The 21,085-nt window shown below is 47.4% G+C and overlaps 1 protein-coding gene across 3 annotated transcripts; it reads right to left on the bottom strand.

Moving 5' to 3' along the window:
• Nucleotides 1-1,346: 1,346 nt before the first annotated feature.
• Nucleotides 1,347-8,365, bottom strand: LOC140212636 (tubulin beta-2A chain). Of its 3 annotated transcripts, XM_072283693.1 has the most exons (4): nucleotides 8,269-8,365; nucleotides 7,613-7,721; nucleotides 4,561-4,671; nucleotides 1,347-2,640 (listed from the first exon to the last, which is right to left on the bottom strand). In XM_072283693.1, exons 1-4 carry the CDS (start codon nucleotides 8,323-8,325, stop codon nucleotides 1,580-1,582), a joined length of 1,338 nt encoding a protein of 445 aa, XP_072139794.1. In that variant the 5' UTR covers nucleotides 8,326-8,365; the 3' UTR covers nucleotides 1,347-1,579. The 3 variants fall into 3 exon arrangements, with proteins under 3 accessions (XP_072139794.1, XP_072139796.1, XP_072139795.1); XM_072283695.1 differs by lacking the exon at nucleotides 7,613-7,721 and having other exon boundaries at nucleotides 8,269-8,334; XM_072283694.1 differs by lacking the exons at nucleotides 7,613-7,721; nucleotides 8,269-8,365 and adding an exon at nucleotides 6,065-6,177.
• Nucleotides 8,366-21,085: the final 12,720 nt, after the last annotated feature.

Raw genomic sequence — 21,085 nt, 5'->3', positions numbered from 1 at the left:
TCTCCCTCCCCCACCCACACACCTTCCCCCTTCAACTGGTTTTACACCTATCACCTTCCAGCTTATATTCCCCACCTTATTCTGGCTCCTTTCCCCTTCCTTTCTAGTCCTGATGAAGGGTCTCGGCCCAAAATGTCGACCCTCCATAGATGCTGCCTGACCTGCTGAGTTTCTCCAGCATTTTGTGTGTGTTGCTCTTCATTTTCAGCACCTGCAGAATCTCTTTCATTTACAATTATTTTCATACTTTTCTGCTACTTCCTAAGACTACCTAAATAATTAGTCTTTGGCAAAGATGCAGAAGAAAGAAAAATAATTGACTAGCAGCAATCAGTTTAAGTATCAAACTAACTGTACCCTGTTGCAACCATCACAGAAGTCCTGCAATGAATTGCAATACCCCATTCTAGAGAATGCCTCCTTCTCCTCAAACTACACTAATGCCTTTACTTTCTTAGCAAGTTAACGGGATTGGCATCACCAAACAATCTTAATAAACTTCTACAGTTGTATTGTATCCTGACTAACCACATCACAGCCTGGTATTCCAGTTCAAATATGCAGGAGTGTAACCTGCTCCAAAGAGTAGTGGACTCTATCCAATGCATCACAGGCATCTCACTCCCTCCCCTCCACCACCAGCAGCGGCATCTAAAGGATGTGCTACCTCAGGAAAGTAAGATCCATCTCCAAAGACCCCCTCCGTCTTCTCAGCACTGCCATTAGACAGGAGGTACAAAACCCTTTAGTACCACAAATATTTTCCTTCAGCCATTCAGTTCTTAAACACTAATCACTAGGCTTAGCGAAACGCTATGAACGCTTTGCACAAAATAAGACTTTTTGGTCTAATTGTGTGCTTCCTTGTAAAAATGGTTTTATATATGACATTCTACATGATGCTGTGATGCTATGTAATAAGCTTTCATTGCATCTATTCATCCATCTGACAATAAACTCGACTTTGAACTTGTCATGTTTATGGAGGGGCTAGATCTGCTGCAGACCGCAGTGTGTTTTTTGAACCTAGCACTCAGCAGAGAACAGAGTGGCCAGTTTGAATGGAGCTGGATGGACGCTTGAGGAAAACATCGTGTGGGAAAATAGAATGTTCTTCTTGCTGGTAGTGCTGATGGTTTTCAATAGGCTGAGGAGGGACAGGTAGAGAGGAAAGCTGGAGGTGGATGTTAATGATTCTGTGCGCAGTATGTGAACCCACTTACCAGGGATGGTGAACATGTCCAAGAACTTGTATTACAACCTTGCACCGCACAATAAAAATTGTAAAACAGGTCTCACTTTGGAATTTCATTCATTTAGAAAAAGAACAACTTTATTTGACACATTTTAAAATCTTATCAGTGATTATCCCAATGGAAAACATTTTCTGCCCTAGAACGTGTCACAATTGTCAACACGGTTTCCACACAATCTCTCCTACCAGATTTCTAATGTTAGACATCCACAAGATTTACAACTAAATCCACAGTGTGTCAAGAGATTGAAAGGTGAACAAAACAACACTGCCAGCTTCCACAGTGAGGGGAGGGGAGGGGAGGGGAGGGGAGGCACCAAACCTTCAAGCATCCTCATCCCCTTCTTCCTCCTCGAACTCGCCTTGTTCATCAGCCGTGGCATCCTGGTACTGCTGGTACTCAGACACTAGGTCGTTCATGTTGCTCTCGGCCTCCGTGAACTCCATCTCATCCATGCCCTCGCCCGTGTACCAGTGTAGGAAAGCTTTACGACGGAACATGGCGGTGAACTGCTCGGAGATGCGCTTGAAGAGCTCCTGGATGGCGGTGGAGTTGCCAATGAAGGTGGCAGACATCTTGAGGCCGCGTGGTGGGATGTCGCACACAGCTGTCTTCACGTTGTTGGGGATCCACTCCACGAAGTAGCTGCTGTTCTTATTCTGGATGTTCAGCATCTGCTCGTCCACCTCCTTCATGGACATCCTCCCCCGGAAGATAGCGGCCACGGTCAGGTAGCGGCCGTGGCGGGGGTCGCAGGCCGCCATCATGTTCTTGGCGTCGAACATTTGTTGGGTCAACTCGGGCACGCTGAGAGCTCGGTACTGCTGGCTTCCACGGCTGGTGAGTGGCGCGAAGCCCGGCATGAAGAAGTGGAGGCGGGGGAAGGGCACCATGTTGACGGCCAGCTTGCGCAGGTCGGTGTTCAGCTGCCCTGGGAAGCGCAGGCAGGTGGTCACACCGCTCATGGTGGCCGAGACCAGGTGGTTGAGATCCCCGTACGTGGGAGTGGTGAGCTTCAGTGTGCGGAAACAGATGTCGTACAAAGCTTCATTGTCGATGGAGTAGGTTTCATCCGTGTTTTCCACCAGCTGGTGGACAGAGAGAGTGGCATTATAGGGCTCCACCACTGTGTCCGACACCTTTGGGGAAGGCATGACGCTAAAGGTGTTCATGATGCGGTCAGGGTACTCCTCCCGGATCTTGCTGATTAGCAGTGTGCCCATGCCAGAACCGGTACCCCCGCCCAACGAATGGGTGAGCTGGAAGCCCTGGAGACAGTCGCAACTCTCGGCTTCTTTCCTGACCACGTCCAGCACCGAGTCCACCAGCTCAGCTCCTTCTGTGTAATGCCCTTTGGCCCAGTTGTTGCCTGCTCCACTCTGGCCTACAGGGTTTTGTTCAACAACAGTGTTAATTTTTAAAATACTTTTGCTGCTTTCCAGACCAATCTGGACATCATGCCCATGCTAGCACTTCGAATAAGCATTCTATTGATACAGTAAACGCCAAGGTAGATACGACCAAGGGATTGGAATCTTATGCAAGCCATCTTGTTGCATAGGAATATTTCCAAACCTGTGCAGTCTATTACCCGTGTTTTCCCTATTGCCCACCGCACTGCGGGCACACTGGGTCAGGGGACACCGGCATTGTGGAGTCAGAGGCCCTCCTTCCTGAAGCCTTGCTCTCCACTGGATCTCTGGAAGGGCACAAGACACACCTGGGCGCACCAGTTGCTTCAGGTATTGGTAAGCTGGGGGACAGCAGGTCTCCCTCAGTCTGGGAAGCACCACCGCCGGCTCCCTCCACCAGCCATAAACTGACTTGTTCCCTTGTCAGCTCTTCAGGAGGTGAGAAGCACACCCCTAATGGTCAGGAATCACCGGCTGTCAACCAGAACACTCCCAAATTATGGGCATGGGGTAAAAAGTGCATCTTGGAAAGATTACTGGGGAAGTTTTAAACCGAGAGTGAACAGCTTTCTTTCTTCATTTGGACCCTCCAGAATGGAGGGGTTACAGGGAAGGTGTCAGTCTAGAGCAGAGGTCAAGGCTCCTAGAAAGGTGCCAGCCTAGAGTAGAGGGCAAGGCTATATTGTGGATATGCACTGGGCTGGTGTTACCATGGAAATGGATTAGCCAGTCTGCCCTCCAAGGAGGTCCAGAGCCACCAAGAAGAACCTTGCATTCTCCCTTCCAGCCTCAACGCTCTGATACAGCAGGATGGCATCTGGGTGAGCTGGGGGCTCCAGCCTCAACACTCTGATATAGCAGGCTGGCATCTGGGTGAGCTGGGGGCCCAGCCTGAACACTCTGATACAGCAGGCTGGCACCTGGGTGAGCTGGGGGCCCAGCCTGAATACACTGATACAGCAGGCTGGCATCTGGGTGCACTGGGGGCTCAATCTCAATGCTCTGATACAGCAGGCTGGCATCTGGGTGAGCTGGGGGCCCAGCCTGAACACTCTGATACAGCAGGCTGGCATCTGGGTGAGCTGGGGCCTAGCCTCAACACTCTGATACAGCAGGCTGGCATCTGGGTGAGCTGGGGCCTAGCCTCAACACTCTGATACAGCAGGCTGACATCTGGGTGAGCTGGGGGCCCAGCCTTAACACTCTGATACAGCAGGCTGGCATCTGGGTGAGCTGGGGCTCCAGCCTGAACACTCTGATACAGCAGGTTGGCATCTGGGTGAGCTAGGGGTCCAATCTCAATGCTCTGATACAGCAGGCTGGCATCTGGGTGAGCTGGGGCTCCAGCCTGAACACTCTGATACAGCAGGCTGGCACCTGGGGGCCCTTTCTTCTATTTCATACATGGTAGTGGTAGACATTTTTTATTTGTTTACACAATCACAGCAAAGACCCAGGCCCTGATCCCACTTCCTGCTGCCCTGAGTTAATGAGGCTGGCCTTTACTGCACCATCAGATTTACAGGCCTGTGAATCACCTCCAATTTAAAAAGTCCTCCGTATCATCTCACTCATCATAATGGCCATGGGCGGCACTATCAATAGAATTTGCTAAAGGGAGTCTAACTCATTTCCTTGAATATCCCCTAAGCCATTGGCATTGGACACTTCCAGCTCATGAGTAGACTAAGCTCCTGTGAATGCAATGATCAGCAGCAGACAAAATATCCCATTCCAGAATGAGAAACCTGGAGGAGAAAGACTTTTTAGTTTCAAGCAATGACAGAAGCTCAAATTTGGCTGTTCAGTATCAGCCCTCACCCATAACAATCACTAGCAAAGACAACAATAATGAAATAACAATTCTACTTCCAGCATAAAAGGATTCATACCGAATACAAAATTATCAGGTCTGAAAATCTGCCCAAAAGGCCCAGATCTGACAGAATCCATTGTGCCAGGCTCCAAATCCACCAGAATGGCTCGGGGTACGTACTTGCTAACTGTGGGAGGAACAAAGTGACAGCATTATAGAGTCCAACTTATACAGTCAGCATCTTGTGCAACAAAAGCTAGCATTGTTCTGGATCAGAATTTTATATGGAAGACAAATTATTTTGTGTGTGATAGGATAAAAATAAATTCCTGAGATTTATTAAAGCAGTACAAGGTTATGTCTTGATTTGCAGTGCAGAATGTTGGTGTGGCACTAGTGCCCACTCTGAAACCACAGCAACTGGGGAATATCCTCTCAAGGGCGATAGGCTGGGTAGCAGGAAGGCTTCCTCTGCAAGGAAAACAGGGTAGACAATGGCTGTCCAAGTTCACAAACTCTGCTCAGAAATTACTGTCACAGCAAAGCCACTACAAAGCCCTGGCTGTCAGTATGGGATGCAGCAATTAAAAACAAAAACACCTGCAATTAAAGTCCTCACCTCCAGCATGTGCCAACACTGAAGGAGGTGATTAACTATTATGAGGATGAAGATAAGGGTGTTGAGAGACGAATTCATAGATTGGGGCTGTATAACAGACTGGGCTTATAGGACAGGGTTTAATGGGCAGCTCATCTCCCCTGGCATCAGAATATAAGTTCACATCTCTAATTTCCCATTATTCCATAAAGAATAACATAGAGAAATGGCAGGAGTAAATCTTTATCCTTTTTAGCCTTTTCCAGTGGGTGAAATGATCGTAACTCCTGTTCTCTCCGCATGCCCGCTGATGTGTGTGTGGATACCACATCCTTCCTAACTGAAACCAGTTTTTACAGAACAACTCAAATAAAACCCAGCATGTCTCACCATTGGTATTCTTACTTGGTCATATTGCATTATTATGTTACACAGTCACATACACCACCATCTCCTTCACTGCTGGAGATTCTGCACTAATTCCCGTTACTAACAATTTATGAATCACCATTACAGTCAAATTAAGGTATCCATCTTTATAGATATCAACGTAAATTCTTCAAAATTTAAATAGGGCTCTTCCTTTCCACAGGATTGGAGAAAGATTTTAATATTCTCAAATACCATGAGTAAAGCGAGTTTTATAGGTTTAGCAGATGTGGAAGCAGCAGATTTCATATCACATACAAAATGCAGACTTCCTTGAGTTTGAGATTTTACATCACTGTGCCTTGTAGACAAATTTCCACACTACTTCAGCCTGAACCACTTGCTCCTGAGATAAATTTGCAGGAATGTAGTAGTGTTTAATATTAGGAGAGAATTACTCAATTTGCAATTTCAGCACAGACACTGTGGACAGAAGAGCTTGGCCCTGTGCGGTACGAGTCCATGTTCCAATTGACCCAAATGTGACACTAGTTGAGAACCTGTTATCAAGACAGTATTAATCACATGGTTTGGACAGATACATCATACTTACACAACAGAGTCTCCCATGGGCTCAATTTGTTCATCCAGGGAGTACAGTATCAAACGGGCCTGAAAGTTGACAGTAGCAGGGATGCTATAATTTTCGGCAGAAGAGGATATTCATCCCGGAGGTCAGACAGCCTGCCAATACTCACCACCACATTAACTCTGTAACTGGGTGGTTGGGCAGCATCTGATGTCACCATTGTTTCGACAAGGGAGAAGAGTGGCAAGGATTAAAAAAAACTAAAAACAGATGAGAAATAGACCCCCACTGCATGATACAGTGAAGTTATATTAGTTTTGTTCAGATTGACATTGCTAAATATTCTACACCATGAGGCATTGCAATATAGGCTCACAATCGTAGGTTCACAAGGTTAATTCCCGGGAAGGCGGGACTGTCATATGTCGAAAGATTGGAGCGACTGGGCTTGTATACTCTGGAATTTAGAAGGCTGAGAGGGGATCTTATTGAAACATAAGATTATTAAGGGAATGTACACGCTGGAGGCAGGAAGCATGTTCCTACTGATGGGTGAGTCCAGAACCAGAGGCCACAGTTTAGGAATAAGGGATAGGCCATTTAGAACGGAGTTGAGGAAAAACTTTTTCACCCAGAGAGTGGTGGATATATGGAATGCTGTGCCCCAGAAGGCTGTGGAGGCCAAGACTCTGGATGCTTTCAAGAAAGAGATGGATAGAGCTCTTAAAGATAGCGGAATCAAAGGTTATGGGAATAAGGCAGGAACTGGATACTGATTGTGGATGATCAGCCATGATCACAGTGAATGGCGGTGCTGGCTCGAAGGGCCGAATGGCCTACTCCTGCACCTATTGTCTATACATTAACCAAACCAAAATCCTTGTCATAAATGGTGACACTGGTAATCAGTGAAACTAGCAAAGATGAGGAGGTGAAGCATACATCACCATGGGTCAAATAAACTGGCAGCTGGGGTTTTCGATTTTGTCTCATTTCAATTGTTTCCTAATCCCTAAATTGCTTTACTCTGGGTTATTAATTCGATGGGTGGTCAACACTGAGCAGGGCACAGAAAGGAAAATCTCAGACTATCTTGGGACAGACACCCATTCCACTAAACAATGCTGTGATGGAAGAGATTCGCCAGATTGGAGCTTCCTTGTCACCTCATGCTAAAATATGGGTAGTAATCTGATAATTTCCCTCCTTCTCGGACTTCAAGAACAATTAGTGATCTCCTTCGACGCTCAAGGGCTTCTGTGCAAAATGGGCGGTTTTGTAGTGCAGTCTATCGAAAGGTTTTGCAAATGCAGTTCCTCGAACGTTCCATCACAGGGGCTTCAAACCGTGCACCCAGTGATGTGCCCCTAAGCTTCTTGGAGGAAGAGACAACACCCAGAAAAGGGCGGCTGCTTCCAATTCCCACAGGACCTTTATGAAATGAATAATGGATGGTGCCGGGAATCGAAGGTTTGTCAAGAAGAATGAAGCAAAACTGTGGCAATCTCCCGACAGAAAAAAAATGGTTGGGGAGACGGGGGAGGGGGATGGAAGAGGAGCAGAATCTGGTACCTGCCGCCTCATTATAGTAGACATTGATTCTCTCCAGTTGTAGGTCGCCATCTCCCTGGTAGGAGCCGGTGGGATCGATGCCGTGTTCATCACTGATCACCTCCCAGAACTGGCGAGACAGAAAGCCGCACTGTAATTGCACAGATCCCCATCCTCCCTCCCCCACCCCGGAGAAGCCGCAGGACAAACTCCCCACCGTTACCAGCTGACAAAGACTTGCAATCAAGCATTCACGTTTGAAAATGCGATATTACCGTATTTTTCTTCTGGCAAGGACAAAATCATGGAGCATTGAATAGACTCAAACATTACTTCAGCATCCAAGATGCCACTGCATTTTAACCAACCTTACATTGCCTATGAATGGTCCATTGTAACATTCACAGTGAAATCCTTTATATCTTATTTCCATAGCGTCTATACAGAAATAAAGACCATTGCAAAGTCAAATCGGAGACAATACTCATTATAAATAACATTTTAAATGGCGTGTTACGCGAAAGATTTTAACAAAAGCACGATTTTTGCAATCTCAGCATGAATTCATTGTCTTTGAAGTATTTTTTAGCCACAATAGTTTACCGCAAGGTTTAAAAAATTGGAATAGTTGAGGGATGTCCTAGCGAAATACTGGGCGAACCGCCCGAGGGTCGTACCTTGGCACCGATCTGGTTTCCGCACTGGCCGGTCTGAATGTGCACAATCTCCCGCATCTTCAGATTCGCCGCTCGCTCACACTATGCAGCGCTGCCCCTCCGCAGCCCAACAAGAAACCCGCAGCCCCGCCCACCCCGCGGACTCGGGACACCAGGATTGGAGGAGCCAGGCTGGAGGGCGGGGCCTACGTCACATATGACACGGCCCAGCCAACCACAGAGCGCTAACGTCCCTCTGGCTACGCTCGTCATCTTTGGGCTTCAATGCAGGAGTTGGTGGTGTGGTGGAATATTCCAGCAAAGGAGAGCTTTACCAGGATGTTACCAGGACTCGGGGGTCTGAGGCGAGCAGGCCGGATTTTTATTCCTTGGAGCGTAGGAGACTGAGAAGTGAAGTTTATCAAATCATAAGGTCATAGATAGGTTGAAGGCAGTCTTTCCCTCTGGAAGAGAACTAAAAATAGAGGGCGGCGAGAGGGGAAAAGGACAATTTCACGCAGAGGGTGGTGAACGGGCTGCCAAGAGATGTGGTTGAAGAAGAATTTGGATGCATAAGTGGATAGGAAAGGCTCGGAGGGAGATGGGTCAAACACAGGCTAACGGGACTAGCTTAGATAAGCATCTTGGCCAGCGTAGACATTGTTCCAACGGGCTTTCCATGCTGTGTAAATCTGTGAACAAATGTGAATGCCACTCAGTCCATTGAATTCTCCAATAATGTCTAAATGAAGGGAGCCCTCCCGAAATGTCGACTGTCCATTTCCCAACATAGATGTTGCCTGAATTGCTCATGCGTGGGGCTCCCAACGAGCCCTGCTCCTGCACTCTGTGCCCTTCAGATATCAATCTCATTTCCTACTGGAAGGAAATGAATTGGATCTGATTCCGGAGCAGGCAACTCAACGCTTGGAGCAATCTTCCAGTCCGCTACTCACCCTGGTTACTAGTTCGTTGCCCCCGGAGAGAATTTCCCTCTGCTCCAATTTCAATTAGAACCGGATGCAATTTTAAACGCCAGTACCAGATTTCCCCCAAATATCCTTTCCACTATTCCCAGAATATCGGATGCAACAATCTCCTTTGGTTGTGTTCGTGTGGCTCTTCGGCTGCCCCCACTACCATTTTCATGGAGTGGCACTTCCTCCTAAACCAACCCCGACCCCCTCCCCGCAGAATTCACACCTCGGTATGTGTCGACAGTCTTGATAATTACTGCAACGTGTTTATTAACGACAAAATAAGCGGGTGTTTGAGTTGGAGGTGATTGCGTGTTTTTTCCCACATTAATGGGGTGGGGCGGTTACAGGTGAGGTCTCCCCACTCAGGGTGGTTGCATTGTGTGAGGACTGTGGTACTGCCATTCATTGGGGAGCGAGTCTGGCTGCGCGGCGCTGCCCACCAGTGATTCAAACTCAATCCCTGCTCCGCCTTTCTCTTTGCATACCCACCGAAGCAGCCTGCGATGCCAACTTCATGCCCACCCCACCGTGCAGTGAACACCACAGCAGGTGGCACCCTCTCCCTGTCCTTGCAATACATGCACCAGCATCCGAAGTCAGCATTGCGGGCTGCTGTAGGTGGATGCCCCGCTCGGGGGCGAGGCCTTGCCCTTGTCGGCTGCGAATCACAACTGCCGGATGAGGAAAGGGCGTCTCCGCTCGATCGAAGAGGTTACGGTAAACACAGCCCCCGTTCCAGGTCCGTGCCTCCGGTGAGAATGTGGCCGGGCCGCCGGGGGAGGGGGGTGTGTGGAACTGGCTAGTCTCTCGGCTCACAAACTCCTCCCCTCGGCTTGCGTCCACCCCACCCCAGCGCAATGGGAGCGATGGCAAACCTCGTTCAATCGCATGAAGGAAGAAAATCGGTATCACAAAACGTTGGAGGAAAGAGTGCGGGGGAACGAGACTGTGATTGGTGGGAGACAAGGGAACCCCATCGTTCCATCAACGGGGGTGGCGAGGGAGTCCCGCCGTCCTATCTCCCGGGGGAGACGAGGGAAGGAACCCGTAGTCCCACCGCCCGGGGGAGGCGAGGGAGCCCCGCCGTCCCATCGCCCGGGGGAGACGAGGGAGCCCCGCCGTCCCATCGCCCGGGGGAGACGAGGGAGCCCCGCCGTCCCATCGCCCGGGGGAGACGAGGGAGCCCCGCCGTCCCATCGCCCGGGGGAGACGAGGGAGCCCCGCCGTCCCATCGCCCGGGGGAGACGAGGGAGCCCCGACGTCCCATCGCCCGGGGGTGGCGAGGGAGCCCCGCCGTCCCATCGCCCGGGGGTGGCGAGGGAATCTCGCCGTCCCATCGCCCGGGGGAGACGAGGGAGCCCCGCCGTCCCATCGCCCGGGGGTGGCGAGGGAGCCCCGCCGTCCCATCGCCCGGGGGTGGCGAGGGAGCCCCGCCGTCCCATCGCCTGGGGGAGGCGAGGGAGCCCCGCCGTCCCATCGCCTGGGGGAGGCGAGGGAACCCCGCCGTCCCATCGCCCGGGGGTGGCGAGGGAATCTCGCCGTCCCATCGCCCGGGGGAGGCGAGGGAGCCCCCCGTCCCATCGCCCGGGGGAGACGAGGGAGCCCCGCCGTCCCATCGCCCGGGGGTGGCGAGGGAATCTCGCCGTCCCATCGCCCGGGGGAGGCGAGGGAACCCCGCCGTCCCATCGCCCGGGGGAGGCGAGGGAACCCCGCCGTCCCATCGGGGGGAGACGAGGGAACCCCGCCGTCCCATCGCCTGGGGGAGGCGAGAGGAGGAACCCGCAGTGCCATCGCCCGGGGAGGCGAGGGAAGGAACCCGCAGTCCTATCGCCCGAGGGAGACGAGGGAAGGAAACCGCAGTCCCATCGCCCGGGGAAGGGGGGTGGGGTTGAAGGAGACCCTCATTCCCACCCCAGAGCAAACAATCTAAGAAGTGGGAACCAGCATGTTATTTGAATCCTTGGGCACACTGCCAACAATAAGACTATAAGTCATAGGAGCAGAATTGGGCCATTTGGCCCATTAAGTCTGCTCCACCATTGAATCACTGCTGATCCTTTTTTTAAAATCTCCTCAACCCCATTTCCCTGCCTTCTCCCCATAACTTTTGATGCCATGTTCAATCAAGAACCTATCAATCTCTGCCTTAAACACACCCAATGACCTGGCCTCCACAGCTACCTGTGGTAACAAATTCCACAAATTCACCACCTTCTGGCTAAACAAATTTCTCTGCATCTCTGTTTTGAATGGATGCCCCTCTATTGTGAGGCTGTGCCCTTTTGTCCTAGACTCCCCCTCCATGGGAAACATCCTTTCCACATCTACTCTGTCTAGGCCTTTCAAATTTGAAAGGTTTCAAAGAGATCCCCCCTCATCCTTCTGAATTCCAGTGAGTACAGTGCCACAGCCATCCAATGTTCCTCATATAATAACCCTTTCATTCCTGGAATCATCCTTGTGAACCTCCTCTGGACCCTCTCCAAGCCAGCACATCTTTTCCAAGATGAGGGGCCCAAAACTGTTCACAGTACACAAGGTGAGGCTTCACCAGTGCCTTATAAAGCCTCAGCATCACATCCTTGCTCTTGTATTCCAGACCTCTTGAAATTAATGCTAAAATTGCATTTGCCTTCCTCACCAGCGACTCAACTTGCAAATCAGCCTTCAGGGTGTTCTGCACAAGGACTCCCAAGCCCCTTTGCATCTCAGATTTTGGATTTTCTCCCCATTTAGAAAAAAGTCCGCACATTTATTTCTACAACCAAAGTGCATGGCCATGCATTTTCCAACATTATATTTCATTTGCCGCTTTGTTGCTCATTCTCCTAATCTGTATCATCTGCAAACTTGGCAACAAAGCCATCTGTTTCATCATCTAAATCATTTATATACAGCATAAGAAGAAGTGGTCCCAACACCGACCCCTGCGCAACACCACTAGTCACTGGGAGCCAACCAGACAAGCATCCTTTTATTCCCACTCACTACCTCCTACTATATTAGTGCTCTAACTATATTAGTAACTTCCCTGTAATACCACTGTCTCTTAACTTGGTAAGCAGCCTCATGTGTGGCACCTTGTCAACGGCCTTCTGAAAATCCAAGTATACAAGTGTGCACTGCAACCCCCTTATCTTACTTGTAATCTCCTCAAAGAATTCCAACAGGTTTGTCAGGCAGGATTTTCCCTTAAGGAAACTATGCTAACTTTGTCCTGTCTTGTCCTGTGTCACCAAGTACTCCATCACCTCGTTCTTAACAATTGACTTTAACATCTTCCCAACCACTGAGGTCAGGCTAACTGGTCTATAATTTCCTTTCTGCTGCCTTCCTCCTTTCTTAAAGAGTGTTGCTTTTCCGATCTTGGCCTCAGCACCAATATCCTGCTGCAGGATTTTGTGAATAAAACAAGCAGGAGTTGTTTTATGTGGTTAACAAAAGCCACAGCCCAAACAAAAGCAGTCGATTTACACTGATGTCATTACGTCAGACAGGGTCTCTTGAACACAACTCAATGCTTGCGAATTATATAGAAGTTTCTATTGTAAATGACAGACCCCCACCCCGCAGAATTCACCAAAACCAGAATTGTGCGTCTGTCTGGAGACCAGTTCAGGTCCTGTGCACCTTGGTTGGTGTAACAGCAGGTGTCTCTGTTCTGACACGGACATGATAATGTCACGATGTAGGGGCTATGGTAGTGGAACCATTCAGGTCTTGATGGGCAGGTTTAAGGTGATCTACAGAAATACCTTCAGGTCTACCCTTCCTATCTACAATAACAGTCTTTTCACCCTGTTCCAAAACATGGAATGGGCTATTGTAAAGGGGCTTAAGTAGGTGTTAAAGTACAGACAAAAAGGAACAAGGTAAAACATAGGTCAACAGGAACCCAAGTTCTATGCCATGATAGAAGGTAGGAATAGGTGTAAAGGATTGGGTTTACTGAGGAGGGTGGAATGCTGACTAGGTTGTCATGGCATCAGGAATAAAATCACCTGCACCTGAACATCAACTCAGCTGCAGAGGATTGCAGGCCCCTCTTGGAGCTGTCCTGAGCCTCAGCAGGACCCACGGGAGAAAATCGTGCCAACTGGTCTGTCAGGGCAGCCTTCAAGGAATGGTGAAACTGCTCACACAGGCCATTGGACTGCGGGTGATAAGTCATGTGTGATGCAATTTAACTCTAAGGTTCTGAGCCATTACGGGCCAGAGGTCTGACATGAATTGGGGATCAGGGCCAGAAGATGGAGTGCCTAGCTGAGTGACCCAAGTGTTGATAAATGCCCGACCCACGTCCACAGCCATCATTGATGCTGGAGGCACAGCCTCTGGCCACCTGGTGATATAGTCCGTGGTAAGGAGATGCGTGAAACCGCTGGAGTGGGTGAGAGGACCAACCAGGTGCACGTTGACATAGTCAAACCATCACTCAGGGACTTCCAACAGGTGCCAATAGTGCCAGCACGTGGTGGTTAATTTTCGCCTGCTAATGCACAACACAGGCTGTACTTCAGTTGTGTAACTGCTTCCTGAGGTTGTGCCACACAAGCTTTGAAGAAACCTGTTTCTGTGAAGCCTTCCTGCCTGGATGTGAGAGGCTGTGAATGGAGTTAAAAACAGTGCGCCTTTAGTTTGCAGGCACTGTGGGCTTAGGGCAACCGGTTGAGACGTCACACAGGACAGAAAACCCTGCGTCCCTGAACTTGACATCAGCCAACTGCAGGCACGAGGCTGCTATCCTGTAAACCTGGGCCTCTGGGTCGGTAGCTTGGTGGGCTATTACGCTGGCATAGTCAACCCCAATATGTATGGCATTGACGGCAGGCCATGAGAGGCAGTCAGACTTTGTGCTGTATGTTAATTGTAAATTCCTAATGGAGGCCAGGTGGTGTCACTGCCATGTAGACCAAAGGTCCTGATGCTTTGTCCGTCATGTACACAAGGGGTTTGTGGTCAACGAACGCTGTGAAATACCTACCCTCCAGCAGAAAATGAAAATGGCAGATGGCCAGATAGAGACTGAAAAACTGGTCAAACGTGCTGTATTTCCTCACGGAGGGACAAAACTGCCCACTGAAGACAACGAGTGGCTGCCACACACCTCCAATCAAGTGTTTGTGCACAGCATAGTCTGAGGCATCAGTAGCAATGGCTATAGGTGCATTGGGGAGCAGGTGTGCCAGTAGGGTTGTGTTAGAAAAAGCTCGTTTCATGTCCGCTGACCACTCGAGCATGTGATTTTAAGGTCACTATATGGGGGGAGCATAAATTTAGCAGCTCGCAGAATGAAATGGTGATAGAAATTTACCATACCTAAAAGTTCTTGCAGTTCTTTGGTAGTGTTGGGCAGTGGAAAGTCCATAATAACAGTGACTTTTCACAGCAACAGTGTCGCATATTCTGCGGCAATGCAGTGGTCAAGAAAGTCAACAGTAGACACCCGAACTGGCATTTAGCGGGGTTAATAATCCACCCATGTTGGCTTAAGCACTTGAAAAGCATGCAGAGAAGAGGTATGCGTTTGGAATTAGATGCGATAGTGACAAGTATGTTGTCCAGGTAAACAAAAAGAAAATATGCCTTTTGACATAGAGTCCATTATTCGCTGGAAAGTCTGTGGTGCATTTTCCAGCCTAAATGCATATGCAAAATTCAAATAGGCCAAACAGGGTTATAACAGCAGTTTTGGGAATGTCCTCAGTGCACACAGGCAGCCAATGGCAGCCACCTAACAAAGTCCACTTTAGTAAAATCTATCTGTCTAAACATGCCGAAAGTCTGGACCAGGTAACGACGGGGGGCGGATGGTAGCCTCGTTATGGTGGTGGTAATTGCTGCATGAATAGCAAACATCATCAGGCTGAGCAAACGTGGAGGGGTGAAGCCCAAGGGGCTATACGACCTGTGTACGATGCTGAGTATTTATGTATGTATTAGCAAACTTGGCCAGCTTTCCTGAGTCCAGTCTATGTGAACTGGTGAGCCAGTTGTGGGAATGTGGTGCTCGACCCCATGCGTTGTGACTGTCGTGGTACATGTGGGCTTGGTGAGGTTTGGGAATTCACCCAGCAGGTGAGTGAATTCACATGTGGTGGTGCATGTGCTAGGCAGAGTCGTCATGAGGAACTTACTGGGAGTACAGGGTAATGGTCACTGGTGTCCACAAGCTGGCAGATCTAAGATCTACTGACAGTCATTTGGCGCATAGGAAATCTGCGCCAAGCAAAAATCTAGAAACTTTAGCCAAGACAATGTCCCATGTGCAGTGTTGTCCACAGAAGGAGAGTGTCATGCTTTGTGTCCCGTAAGTCTGGATCCTGCTGTCGTTGGCTGCTGCCCACGAGGGTCCATCGCTCTCTGCTTTGTTGGCAGCACACTCACTTGAGCACTCATGTTACACAGAAAGCATCGCCTTGCAAGGGTGTCCATAATGAACAAACTTTGACCCTAGCGGCTGGAACCCATGGTGTTTACAGATCCCCAATGTCCCGATGTGTGGCACCGACAAAGCTGCATGATGGTCAGCACTTCTTGGTGTTCGTGCATGGTAAAAGCATAGACCCGGCGGCGTCTGTCTTGGAGACATGTGCATGAGTCTGCTGGAGGTTCTGCTGACAGGGCAAGGAGGAGGAACGATGCATGTCCGCCTGGCCATTTTCGCAAGCTCCCTATAGTCCCTGACGGGTGTATAAGCGAAAGCTGTGCAAACTTGATCAGGCATTTGTTGCATAACATGTTCTTTAAAATAAAACAAGGATGGTGCTTGTCCTGGAGATAGCAAATGGTCCATTAGTTCTGAAGGCCTAGCGTCACCCAAGCTGGGAAAGGACAGCAAATATTTGTTAGTCCAAAAGTCTGGAATAGGTGAGTTTCCAGAGTGACATATTTATCACATGTGGGGGCGGGGGGTTGTCTTCTAGTAGACTCACCACTCTGGCTGTAGTGGAACTACTTCGTACAATTTGCTATTCTCTGTGTGATTTCTCGCAGCATGAACCGGCATTCCACTTGTGTAAACCACGTGGTAGTGTGCTACTCCCAAAACTCCAGAGGCTTCAAAGCGACTGTGTTGGTCGAAATGTCATTGAATAACTCTGAACTCGTTTGAGACCGTTGGGGTCATCAATGTAGGATTTTGTGAATAAAACATACGAGAGTAATTTAATGTTTAACAAAAGCCGCAGTCCTTTACTTCCATTACAAACAAACCAAAAATAGTCACCTTACACTGACGTCATTACATCAGACACCATCTTTTAAAGTGAACACAACTTAATGACAGTGTTTGTGAATTATGTACAAAAGATTCTATTATGAACAATGTGTTATCTGTCACCCATTACATTACCCTACACTGCTACCTCCTCATACCCCTCCCCTGTAATTGAAATATCTTAGTCCACATCTACTCAATGATGCTGCTTCCATGGATGTCTGAGGAGAAATCCAAAGTTACAACCCTCTGAGAAATTCTTCCTCATCTCCACTGAAACAGGTAATCGCTTGTTCTAAAATTCTGCTCCTTCCTGGCATCCACATTGTCAATCCCCCTTTGTTTCAATTGGACCACCTCATTCCTTTCAACTCCAATTGAGTATTGGCATAACCTGCTCAACTTCTCTTCATATGTCGGCACTTTCATCCCAGGAATTAACCCAATGAACCTTCTCTCCACTGTGAAATTGCATCAAAATTATTTGCTCAATCATCCCTTACATTACAAAATCATTCCTAACTGTTGGCTTCATGTTTTAATGTTCTATGTCAAACACAATTCCAAATTATATCTCTTTTACCTGCATATGATCCATATCCCTTTATTCCCTGCCTATGCTCTTCTGGATCTGCACAGTTGGACTAATTTCCAGTGGAATGCTTTAATTCCTTATATTCATGGCTAATTATTATTTGATGTTGCTTCCCTAATTTATGTTAGTCCCTCATGTAGTAAGAACCTAGCTGTAATCTTCATGAAATGACTATGAATGTCACAGTAGTGCCATGGTTTACAGTACCAATGATTATTAATTGGGATTCAATTCCTACCACTGTCTGTGAGTTTATATATTCTCATCAGGACTGTGTGGGTTTCCTCCTGGTGCTCTAGTTTCCTTCTATAAAAGCCATCTCATAGACATTCTACAGATTTTCTCTCGTGATCCAGCACCAACCTGATTTTCCAAATCTACCTGAACATTGAATTCCCCCATGACTATTGTAACATTGCACTTTTGACAAACCTTTTTTTATCTCCCGTCATTCTGAGGCCTGTATATAACTCCCAACAGGGTCTTTTACCCTTGCAATTTCTTAGCTCTACCCACAAGAATTCTACATCTTCCAATCCTATGTCACCTTTTTCTATTGATTTGATTTCATTTTTTAACCAACAGAGTCACCCACACCCTCTGCCTACCCTTTTGATAAAATGTGCATCTTGGTTGTTAAGCCTCCACCTATAACCTTCTCTCAATCATGACTCAGTGATGCCCACAAAGTCATTCCTGCCTATCTCTAATTGCGCTACAAGATCTACTTTACTCCATATACTGCATTCATTCAAATATAAAACCTTCAATCCTGTATCAAACATCCTTTTCGATTTTGACCCTACCCTTTTACATAACTCATCCCACTGACTGCAATCTTACCCCATCATCTGCTTGTCCTTTCTGACAGTCTCATTACACACCGCCTCTGCTTGTAAGCCAACAGCCATATCCTCAGCCCTATTACTCCAGTTCCCATCCCCTGCCAAATTAGTTTAAATCCACCCCATCAGCTCTCACAAACCTGGCGCAAGGATATCGGTCCCCTTTGGGTTCAGATGTAACCTGTCCCCTTTGTACAGGTCATACCTTCACCAGAAGAGATCCCAATGATCCAAAAATCTAAACCCTGCACCTTGCACCAGTTCCTCAGCCACACTTCCACCTGCCATATCATCCCATTCTTACCCTCCCCGGCAAGTGGCACAGGCAGCAATCCAGAGATCACTATCCTGGTGGTCTTGCTTTTCAGCTTTCTACCTAGCTCTCCAAAATCTCTTTTCAGGAACTCCTTGCCTTGCTACCTATGTTATTATAGACTTCTAGCTGCTCACCTTCCCCTTTAGAATGCCATGGACCCAATCAGAATCATCCCTGACCCTGGCACCTGGGAAGCAACATGCCATCTGGGTGTCCCTATTGTGTCCACTCCTCTGTGTGTAACACCTGTGTGGCACTTGTCTCGTGTGACTGGTCGCTGCAATCCCAATGAGAAAAATCAAATTACATAGTCCTACACTAGGTGCTAGTAGATCATCAGAAGCTCTAGGTATCGGAAGGAGGCAGTGATTAGGAAACACACACTTCTGGAGGTAAGTTTTGTTTATTAAAAAAAACATATACAAAATATTTACACGAGTAAGAACAATTCAAAATTATTCCGAATTATTAGGTTCCAAATCTCAGATATCAAACAAGAAACAAATTCCTGTTGAGTTAGAATCAATGATATTCATTAGATTAACCCTTATTTACTCCAATTTCTCTAATTAATTAGATCTAGTGTTATTCCCTATTTAAAGATTTATAGACTAACCTTTCTTTTTTATTTATCCCTAGTTAGTTAGGAAACTAATTGAATTCCTATTCTTAACTATTATGGTTAATTTCAGTTTCAGTTCAAGTCAGTATGTCTTCAAATTCAAATATTTTATTTATATATATATATATATATATATATATATACACACACACACAGCTTAACTCCTTTCACGACAATTCTCCAACAAAGTAATTTAAACAAAGTGATTCTCATTCAGTAACTTATCAAATTCTTTGCTAAAATAGTTATTGTGGAAAATCAAATTCAGATCCTTTGAATGAAAATAAACTTATACATCCAACTGTATTAAATCCTCTACATCATGAAACATTTCATTCCCACGCTGGTTCTCCGATCTTTGGTGGCTCACCATCTTGTTTTGTTGGATGAAATAGTTGATCATCCATGGAAAGTCGATTCACAAACAAATACAAAAAAAAACCTGACCAAATCCCTTGGTGTGATTTAACATAATTCCTGAGTTACACGGTAAAGATCTTAGTCACTCATCTGCTGATACTATCTCATTATAGCTGCTGCTTGTTATAGCTGTAGCTTCAATAGATCTTTTATTGCTATCACCTCTCCTCCAAGGGTTTCACCCTGAGATTTTCAAGTACAGTAGAGATACTTAGCGCTAGTTCCACTTTTAACAGTTTATATCTTTAGTTTCTAATAGATTGCTGCGTTTCTCTCACTTTCCTGTGCTACGTTAGCCACATCTCGTTCTTGCAAAACATTTTTCTCCAAGTTCCCTTTTTAAAATTTGGTAAACCTTGTTTTCATCCCTCCACAGGTGGAGCTTTAGAACATTACATCTTTGGGTTTAATTAACCTGGGTCCTCTTCTCCCCTCCTTCCTTTCTGATCCACAGCACCAGACTTATTGCCAGAGACCCAGCCACTGTGGTTGTTCCCCCCCCCCCCACCCCTGACAGTATCCAAATATTGCACTGGCTGCCTATTTCTCTTCCCTCTCCCGACAGTCACCCATTTTCCTGCCTCTTGCACTAACTCCCTGTAGCTCCTATCTATCATCTCCTCAGTTTCCTGTGTGATCTGAAGGTCATCGAGCTGCAGCTCCAATCCTTAACACATTTTCTGAGGAGCTGGTGCAGATGTGGTTATCTGGGAGGCTAGAGGTCTCTCAGAATTCCCACATCTCACACAAATAACACAATGTAGCCCCTGGAGTCATCCTCATTGCTTTAATGATGCACTAACAGATGAAGAATGAAGAAGAAACTTACCGGATAATTACCCTGCCCAAGCCTGATGAGCCAAAGCCTGCCCATCTAATACTGGCCAATCTGCTTGTCCCTACCTTATTTTTACTTGCCTTTGCTCATGCATAAGGCCTCCTGTGACTGTGCCGCAGGGTGGCAAATCTGTGGAATTCAGGCCAAACTATTGGGTATATTTAAAATGGAGGTTGTTAGGCTCGTAATTAATCAGGGCATCAATGATTACAGGGAGAAGGCAGGAAATTGGGGTTGAGAGGGATAATAAATCAGCCATGGTGAAATGGCAGAGCAACATGAAGGGCTGAATGGCCTAACTCTGCTCCTATGTCTTAGCGTCTTTATAAAACTCTAGTTGGGCCACATTTGGAGTATTGCATATAGTTCTGGTCACCTCACTATAGGAAGGTTGTTGAGGCTTTGGAGAGGGTGCAGAAGAGGTTTACCAGGATGCTGTGGATGAGAGGGCATGTGCTACGAGAGGCTGGACAAACTTGGGTTGCATTCTCTAGAGTGCTGGAGGCTGAGGGGAGATTAGCTAGGAAATTATAAGTTTATGAGAGGCATAGATAGATTAGACAGACAGCATCTTTCTCCCAGGTTTGGAATGTCAGAGATTATGCCAGGGGTATCTCTTTACAGAGAGGGGTGGGTGCCTGGAATGTACTGCCTCGGGGGGTGGTGGTAGCGGCAGAAACATTTACAGAGGCACATGAATGTGAGGAAATGGAAGGATATTGGCATTGTGTAGGCAGAGGAGATGGTTTTGATTCACTATTTGATTTCTAATATAATTTAATGGTACAGCATAACATCTGAGTGAAAGTTACCCTCAAATTCCCCTTAAATACGCAAACAACAGGAATTCTGCAGATGCTGGAAATTCAAGCAACACACATGAAAGTTGCTGGTGAACGCAGTAGGTCAGGCAGCATCTCTAGGAAAAGGTATAGTCGATGTTTCAGGCCGAGACCCTTCGTCAGGGTCTCGGCCTGAAATGTCGACTGTACCTCTTCCTAGA

This window comes from Mobula birostris, chromosome 19, assembly GCF_030028105.1.
Source record: "Mobula birostris isolate sMobBir1 chromosome 19, sMobBir1.hap1, whole genome shotgun sequence".
Classification (NCBI taxonomy): Eukaryota; Metazoa; Chordata; class Chondrichthyes; order Myliobatiformes; family Myliobatidae; genus Mobula; species Mobula birostris.
The sequence above is the reverse complement of the archived record's forward strand: the minus strand, read 5'-3'. Positions and strand labels throughout refer to the sequence as shown.

Bases quoted from the DNA above. Each gene is read 5' to 3' on its own strand.
- LOC140212636 (XM_072283693.1), bottom strand. From the start codon at position 8,325: ATGCGGGAGATTGTGCACATTCAGACCGGCCAGTGCGGAAACCAGATC. The intron at 7,722-8,268 runs GTACGACCCTCG...CTGTCTCGCCAG, and splicing joins GAAACCAGATCGGTGCCAAG to TTCTGGGAGGTGATCAGTGA. The intron at 4,672-7,612 runs GTACCAGATTCT...TTCCTCCCACAG, and splicing joins CTACTATAATGAGGCGGCAG to TTAGCAAGTACGTACCCCGA.